Genomic DNA, 9,315 nt, shown 5'->3' with positions numbered 1-9,315 from the left:
CTATTTTAGAGGCAAAAATAGAGATGGGTTGGAGTGATTTTGCCTCTAAATGTTATTATAGAGGTAGAAATAGAGGTGAGTTGGAGATGCTCTAATAGAGTAAAAAATGGATTTACTCTATATATAGAGTAAGTTATTTTTTCTTTGTTCATCATTCTATTTTTCATTCTAAAATAGAGTACCATTAATTAGAGTATAACTCAACTATATTATAGGATTATTCTATTTTAAAGTGAAAAATATGAAGCTATTGGAAATGGTCTTATAGAAGAAAAAATAGAATCCTATTGGAGATGCCCTTAGAGCTTCTCTCTAAGACTCTAACCATTCTTAGTATCGTCACTTTATTGATCTTGTTATTGTACTCTGCTTGTGAGAGATTATCAGTTCTTAAGTTACTGCTCTTTGTTACTTCCTACGTGTCTCTTTGTAATAGCTTTAAACATTGTCAAATGTCCATGTAAAAAAACCAAGAAAAAAAAAAGCAAGGTAGGTACTTAGAAACAAAAGGGTACGTCAGTTGCTTATAGCATTCATTTGTTATAACTTATACGTCCACATGACAAAACACACCGTGTCGTTATTGCTTTTGTAGTCGTCTCATATTCTACTCTTTAGCGACCAACTCGATCACATCCCTCAAAATAAGAAGAATATTCGTATTTGTGGATGGATTCTAATTAGGCTGCTTCTTGGTGCACTACAAGAACATGACTACAAGCCTACAGTAATGATTACTTTTCAAATCTTGCTTTAAATTTTGATAGTTATGGCTTATAATTATGATTTTACTTTTTAAGATGTCTTTTTAAGTCTCCCCCATCGTGAGATTACTGCACAACAGCACAAGCACTATAAAAAAATCAAACAGAAAAATGTACAAGTACATATCATATATGATGCACCAACTTCTTGGCCACGGCAACAAAAATTAACAAAATAACTGCAAAATTTAGAAGTCAGATTAGGCCTCAAGATACATGCTCACTTCTGCTACAAATGTGTTGTTTTCTTAAACCAAAATGGTATATATTTTCAAAAGAAATATATTTAATCTATAATTCTATATTATGCCAAAGAGCAGTTCGTTTCCCCAATTTGAAAATCTTTAGACCATCCATTTATTATAGCTTTGTTGACCCTGTTTAAACTCCTATTTAAGTGTGTATAACCAGATGGACGTGCTAAATACTAATCTTCTACAATTCATTGTTTTCGAATATCTCAGCAGTCAAAGGCCTTCATTTCACGTACCGTTGAAGTATATATCTACCATGGTGGCAAAAATATTATTCTATACCAACATTACGTAGGATATAACAATTACTAAAGATTCATTATCAATTATAATATCAACATGCTGTAAAAAAACTACAATATTAACATATAAACGCATACAATATCAATATAATTTAGATGTTAAGAAACAATTATTAACCGTATTTTTGTTCATGATCTAGAATTATGAATCCATCACAATATTAATAATCTTCTAGCAAATTTAAAATAGTATCGTAAAATAATGTATAAAATGAAGATACGGTTAAGCTTTAGGCTCATCATTCTTGACGGCATGGCCAATTCCGGGGCTGTGTCCTGGTGTCGTAGGCTTGAAGTCATCTCCTTTCTTATGACCCATACCGGGACTATTTCCCGGAGAAGTAGGTGCGAAGTCGTCGGTAGTTCCGGTTTTTAAATGATATTGATCGTTCATTTTCTCAAACATATTCCCTTCCTTGGGCTTGAAGTCATCTTTAAACCCCTTAACATTTGCATGCGCTTTCTTATACCCCACCCCTGGACTGTTTCCTGGAGCAGTGGGTGCAAAATCGTCTGTAACCCCGGTTTTGAAATGATCTTTACCGTTAGTTTTCTGCAACTTTCTTCCTTCCGTGGGCTTGAAGTCACCTTGAAACCCTTCAACATTTGCATTACCTTTTTTATGTCCTATGCCAGGTTTGTTTCCTGGAGAAGCAGGCACAAAGTGACCCGTAGATCCAGCTTTGAAATGGTCTTGGCCGATTGTTTTCCTCAACTTTCTTGCTTCAGTGGTGATCGGTGCTTGGTCAAATATTATCAAGATGATGATATTGGTCACAATGACAGCCAATAGCTTCATTTTTTTTTTTAGGAAATAGAACTAAGGTTTATAGGTTTTTAGGAAATATGGAGTAAGCATGCCCCCAAGATACTGTATTTATAGGGACATGAGATTGGTTATGCTGCCGTTTGTTGAATTTAAAATGTGTGGACAATGGCCACATTGATTGCTTTTCGACCGTCTATTTATCAACATAATAGTAGTGATTTACACCATAAAGTATTCATATAATAATTCCAAGACTGTCTTAAATTGTTTGAAGGGTTCTGTTCTAAAATATATTTAAATATATAGTGTCATGCAAATGTAGCAAGCTGTTAGTAAATCGACATTTTGAATGTTACAGTTGAATTCTATCTCAAATTGACAAAATAATTTCATTAAAAAACTTATCATCTGCTTTATATTTGTCGTTTAACTATTAGCTAGCTACACAAAATCTTATTCATTTACTGGAAATAGACATTCTTGTGAGTTCTCCATTCACATAAATACATACAGTAATAGATTTATCTTTCCTTTGGGAACAAGCAAGTGGGACACTAGTTCATATTTTGTTGCTCGTGTAGACTAAAATGGAAAAATGCTATAATAGACTATCAATGAACGATGAATATTGTATGTGTTAAAGGAGATTCCAAAATATTGGTCGATTGTTATCTCTGTTGAAGGTGAAACATACAATATAACAAAGCCGGCCCTAAAGCTCTCATATGGTCCATTGTTGAATGTACAGCACTTAATTGTATTCTGATTTTTTTTTAAAGTATATTTGTTTGCAAATTGTATTAACAATCTAAATTAATCGGGACATTGTTTTGCAATGCTTCGAAGGCTAAGAAAAGCCGCCCTTTAACAACCACAGAACTGCACTTGAAACAAGGCTATTTAATTAATTTCACACTAGTTTAAAGCATACTAATGATTTGACAAAAGATATTCTTAATTGATTTTTCTCCCCCTCTTTTAAAGTCGAATATAAAATGTAAATAGGATTCTATGCATGTTTGACCAAATATTGCATAATGTTAAGATTTCAAAACATATAATACACGTTTACATCCGAAGCATAAGATGATGTCAGTCACACTCACAAATCCAGAATCTTCCACTATCCCTAAAAATATATAATCACCCTTTTTAACTCGTTCAAGTAAAATACTTGCTATTTTTTTAGGTTTGGTACTTGGTTTAACTCGTTCAAGTAATTGTATTTAGAACTTGGACTTGGTACTCGATAAAAGACTTGCTATATCAAGTACTCGACAGAAAATTTTTGTATTTGCAAATTACTTGATTCGGCTTATTACTTGCCAAAATCAAATACTTGTTTTTAAGTTATTTATTACTTACGAGTAACTAAAATAAAAATACAACTAAATACAAAAAGAAATATATTAATTTTGTTATCTTTTTTTTATCAATGGACTTTGTTTTATCAAATCTAATATTTTTATCTGTTTTCAGTTACAATGTAGATAAAAAAAATTAAGTTATTTTTTACTTGTGAGTAACTAAAATAAAATGCAACTACATACAAAAAGAAGTATATTAATTTTGCTATATTTTTTTATCTGTTTTCAGTTACAATATAAGTAAAAATAAAATATTTTTAACATATAATAACTTTTTAACGGATAACAAGAATTTTTTAGAACGAGTAGCGAATAATATGTAATAAAGCAAGCAAGGAGATAAGTGAAAAGATATAAAAATATTTGATGCTTCATTTATGCTAGCAAATAATAAGATTTGTTGGTTTATTACCGATCTGATAATGTTGAGTACTTGACTTTACAGAGAAAAAAGGCAAACAGTGTGTATCAGCCAAGCAAAAAAAATTATAGTCAACTAATTAAGAAATTAAGTGGACCAAGATTTTGAGACTAAAAACTTATGTCCATGTTGCGTAAAAGAAAATTTATGAACGAGTAACAAATCCTAGTAACCAGAAGTTATTTTTTTGAACATTTGATATTGGACTTGTGCTTGCAAGTTGCAAGTTATCCATCCACAGTAATTGATAGTTGGCTTGATCGTTTCAAATACTTTATTTTACGGACCAGTACAAGACGAGTAGCACGTACAAGCTGAATATTGAGTATCAGTGTCCACCCCTACTTATTTATTTAAAATGGTGTTTTTGTACGATAACTATCTCAAATATAGTACGGCCATAAGGGTTTTCCTAAGTTTTAAATGATTCCAATAAGCGTGTCTTAGCTTTTGTAACTGAATTGCATTAGAAACTTGGCTGTGGAGTTTGCCGGTCCGACCGTAAGTCCTTTTAAAGCATTATTTTGAACTGAAGCTCATGAACAAAAAACGCTATACTATTTTTTAAACATTGATCGTATATGTAACATGGAGAAATTTTCAATGCCAGTGTTCACTTGATTGACTTTATTATGTGTTTGTGGATGTTATTAACTACATTTCCGACTCACATGTGTCCGACAATGCAGCCATGCTTTTAAGAATATACCATTTCCAAATTAAATAATATGACAAAATTACACAAATTAAAAGAGGGAATCAAAATAAACCAAAACATAGAAAAGCAAAGTGGTCAATAGATTCACTAGAATAAAGTCAAAGGCACCATCACCATCAACAAATCCACCATATGGCCCCTACCAGTCACTCACCACTCACTTATTTTTGTTTTTGGTTTTTGTTGAACCCCTTTTGCATATGTAGGACATAATGACATATTCAAGATATATCAGATTAATTTAAGATTTTTATCAAATATTATTATTGTTAAAGCATATACTTAACTAGAGAGGCACATCTCATACTACTAAACATTTGATTCCTATATTTATTCAATCTCCTCAAGTCTGAGCATTTTCGTGGACATCAAAAACAAGATTTGAGAGAAAAAAAAAGTATGATAATTAGCATCATAATTTCCAAAAAAGAAAAAAAATAAAATAAAAAAAAAGAAGCAAAAAGCATCTTAAATTCCTTATTATATATAAGTATTCATAGCTTTTATTTATGACAATATATTTTTGCAATTTGTAAATGATGTGAATGACGTAGCTAGAATTATTACATAATTTACAGTTATATATTTTAAAACAAAAACTTAGTTTTGAAATGGAAGCATCACAGTGTTTTGAGAATTTGTTTTAAAAAAAAAAAAGTATGCGCATGCATATAAATATAGACACTTTATATTGCGGAAACTAAAGATGATAAAATACACTGAGATGACGACATGTTGAAAAGTGAAAGAAAGCTTTATAACTTGGTTGGCTCCTGAACATAAGGAAATTCCACGAAGGAACCCACGTTGGTTTCCGCCGCCCAGACTTCTATTCACGCATACAATCAAATATTTTTTTTTTGTTAAATAAATGGTTAAATCCGGGTCTATTAAAGACACATAACTAATTTTTGGGTGGAAATTGCAGTCCACTACAAGCAATTTCCTGAATATTCGTACGGACGCATCTGCAGTCGTGGTGAACAAAACAATATAATTTAGTTTTCGTAACAGAAGGATCGAACCTGGAATGTGTTTGCATCCAAGGTCCATCCACCACCAATGGACCACAAGACCAGCTCAATCAATTAAATATTTAATAACTGTTTTTTCTTTGCTTTTTTACTTTAATCGTAACATTGAAAATTAAAAATGTTGATTTTTATATATCAATTTTAGAACCTTTTTTCTGGAAGGTGTGTATATTTTGGCCGTCTATGATTTTTAGAAAAAGAAATGAAAGTTAAATTTATTAATTTCAAAAACATGTTTACAATAATATAATATTTGATCTAGTCTTTTTGAATTCTCTTTAGACAGTGAAAGAAGATAACTTATCTACCCTCTTGTTACAAACCAAGTTATCACGGATGTCTCCAAGATAACTATGTAGTCTTTGAACATATTTTGTTATGCAGTTGTTTGTCAATAAAGTTGATTAGAATTGTTGGAGGTTGATGAGCTTCACCATGTCGTCTCCCATTTCTTTCCTTCTAGATCGTATGTACTATTTCTTGAAAGACGTAGCGGAATATATATTTCGTGGTTCTGTCTTGAGTATTATCTGCCACAGCTTCAAGACATTGTCCAAGCTATGCGTGTAGCACTGTCCCAAGATGCTTCCCGTGAGAATTCTTCAAATTTCCTTTGTGTATGGACAGCTAAAATATGATCAGGTGTTTCAGTTGAAACATTACAGAAATGCGAGATGCATCCACCGGCGAAAGGGCTTTTTTCCACCCAAACAATTTGAGTCGTACCAAAGACGACATGAACAAATAATATGTGCTAAATACGATTTTAACTCAATTATAATTCAAAAATATTATCTAATTTTTTTAAAACGTGCCAAAATCTACATTGGCCGTAACAGAAGTTAGTATTGAAACCAAAGATATGATCGCAGCTCAACAATCAAACTCAATATCTCAAACTCAAGAACTCTTTATTGCCTTTAGAAAGTTTCAAAAACTAAAAGCTCACAACACGTTAAGTTCTATCACATCATGATAGCTCCTTATATAACAACTCATAGTTTCCTAAACTCATTAGGATAAACTTAACTAGATTACTACAAACCAAGATATTCATATCCTAATCTCATTAGGATAACAACAAGATAACTTCAAGCTTAAGTTAAGTCAACATTCTCCCCCTTAAGCTTGATGTGTTCTTCCTTTACTTCTTGAATGCCAATGAAGTCTCTCATCTCTTTGAACTTGCATCTCCCAAGTGCCTTAGTCAAGATATCAGCCTTCTGCTCCTTACCGGCTACATGTTTCACGGTCACCAGCCCATCCTCTACACACTCTCTAATAAAATGGAACCGTTTATGTATATGCTTGCTCCTACCATGAAACACAGGATTCTTAGTCAAGGCTATAGCGGATTTATTGTCAATCAATATCATAGCTTTGTTAGACTCGTCCACAATCTCTCCTAGAAGCTCTTGAAGCCAAATAGCTTGCTTTGCTGCCTCCGTCGCAGCCATGAACTCAGTCTCGCAAGAAGACAGAGCCACGATCTCCTGCTTCATTGAACACCAAGAAACAGGGCACTCGTTAAAGTAGAAGATAAAACCGGTTATGCTTCTTCCATCATTAGGATTCACATTGTAGCTGCTATCACTGTATCCTATAAGCCCTTTCTTGTTCTCTTTTCTATAAATCAAACCGAGAGAACAACTTCCTCGAACGTATCTCAGCACTTGCTTTAACGCCACTGAGTGTGAGACCTTAGGATTATGCATATATCTGCTCAGAACCCCTACACTGTAGGCAAGATCAGGACGTGTATGAATCAAATACCTAAGACACCCAATGTTCTTCCTAAACTCTGTCTCGTTGACGTCTTCTTCTTCTTCTGCCTTAGATAATTTTACACCTGAGTCCATCGGAATTTGGACTGCATTACACTCATTCATCCCTGCCTCTTCTAAGATCTTTAACGCATATCGTTCTTGCTTCAAAACAATGCCAAGCTCAGACTGGATCACTTCGATCCCTAAGTAGTAGGTAAGCTTGCCAAGATCAGTCATTTCAAATTTTGCCGCCATCTCTGTTTTAAACTCTCGTATGATCTCCACGCAAGATCCAGTTACCAAAAGATCATCTACGTAAACAGCAACTAATAACTCACGCCCATTCGTTCTTTTCTTGAAAAGCGACGGTTCCTTGGAACACTTACTGAAGTTTAACTCTTTAAGAATACTTTTCAGTTTGATGTTCCAAGCTCTTGGAGCTTGTTTTAGACCATAGAGAGCTTTATGAAGCTTGTACACCTTATCTTCGCTTCCTCTTGTCTTGAAACCATCAGGTTGAGACACATATACTTCTTCAGCCAAATCTCCATGCAAGAATGCTGTCTTCACATCTAGATGGTGAACTTCCCATCCATTGGATGCCGCCAATGCAAGTATAACTCGGACAGTCTCTATCCTTGCGACAGGGGCAAACACTTCTTCGTAGTCAATACCATGTCGTTGTACGTAGCCTTTAGCTACAAGTCTTGGTTTGTATTTACTTATACTTCCATCCGCATTGCGCTTTATTTTAAAAACCCACTTCAATCCAATAGCTTTACATCCAGCAGGAAGCTCAACCAGTGTCCATGTCTTGTTCTTCTTTATAGAAGCTATCTCATCTTCACAAGCTTCTCTCCAAACTTTCTCATGCTTCGCCTCGTTCCAGTCCCATGGTTCCTCATTGATGAGTAAAAGAAGTCTCTCAGTCTCGACCACTTCTACTTTTAGGACGTAATCATCCAAGTAACCCGGCCGTGTGATAACTCTTGTTGATCTTCTAGGTATTGGGCTATCACTCTCCTCATCTCCATCGTCACTATCTTCTTCATCTTTTTCAGGTTCACTATCTCCAGTCTCAGATTCAGCGACTGTTACCTCTTTATGAGTTGGTAACGTGATCTCACACGTTACTCCAGACGATTTCCTCTCAATTTTATCCCAACTCCAAACCTTGCTTTCATCAAAAACAACATCGCGACTGACTACTACCTTGCGACTCCTTGGATCATATAACCTGTATGCCTTTGTGCCTGGTTCAACCCCGAGATGTACTAGATCTCTAGACCTATCATCCAGCTTCTTAAGGAGATGAGTGTCACGTTTAGCATAACATACACAACCAAATATACGTAGGTGCCCCACGTTGGGCTTCTTCTTCTTGAGACACTCATATGGACATTGATCCTTCAGCGTTCGAGTAGCGACCCTATTGATCAGGTAGGTGGAGTGTCTCACAGCTTCTCCCCACAAGTAGTGTGGCACATTCATAGCTTTCATGATACTTCTGGTCATCTCCATTAGTGTCCTGTTACGTCTCTCAACTACGCCATTCTGTTGTGGAGAATATGGCGCGGTCATATGTCGTTTAATCCCATGCGTGTCACAAAACTCTTTGAACTCTCGAGACATGAACTCTCCACCTCTGTCAGTACGTAATGTTTGAATGGTAGCTCCGGTTTCTCTTTCAACGAGTTGCTTGAACTTCTTGAAGTGCTCAAGAGCCTCACTCTTTTCACTAAGCAAAATTGACCACATGTATCTTGAATGATCATCAATCAAAACGAAGATATATTTACTTCCTCCGGCTGTTGATGGTGAGATTGGTCCACAGAGATCACCATGAAGTAACTCTAGAGCTTTTGTGGCACGGTAGGAGCTAACTTTAGGAAAAGACGCTTTTGTTTTCTTTCCCATAAG

The 9,315-nt window shown here is 34.7% G+C and overlaps 1 protein-coding gene across 1 annotated transcript; it reads right to left on the bottom strand.

The window, feature by feature from the left end:
- Window positions 1–1,383: 1,383 nt before the first annotated feature.
- LOC103828186 (precursor of CEP9-like) lies at window positions 1,384–6,563 on the bottom strand. The gene has a single exon (XM_009103799.2). It carries the CDS (start codon window positions 2,117–2,119, stop codon window positions 1,544–1,546), a length of 576 nt encoding a protein of 191 aa, XP_009102047.1. The 5' UTR covers window positions 2,120–6,563; the 3' UTR covers window positions 1,384–1,543.
- Window positions 6,564–9,315: the final 2,752 nt, after the last annotated feature.

Source organism: Brassica rapa, chromosome A01 (genome assembly GCF_000309985.2).
Source record: "Brassica rapa cultivar Chiifu-401-42 chromosome A01, CAAS_Brap_v3.01, whole genome shotgun sequence".
Lineage (NCBI taxonomy): Eukaryota > Viridiplantae > Streptophyta > Magnoliopsida > Brassicales > Brassicaceae > Brassica > Brassica rapa.
Note: the sequence above shows the minus strand (reverse complement) of the source record. Positions and strands in the feature narration are given on the sequence as shown.

Excerpts from the sequence above, each read along its gene's own strand:
- LOC103828186 (XM_009103799.2), bottom strand. The coding sequence starts at position 2,119 with ATGAAGCTATTGGCTGTCATTGTGACCAATATCATCATCTTGATAATA.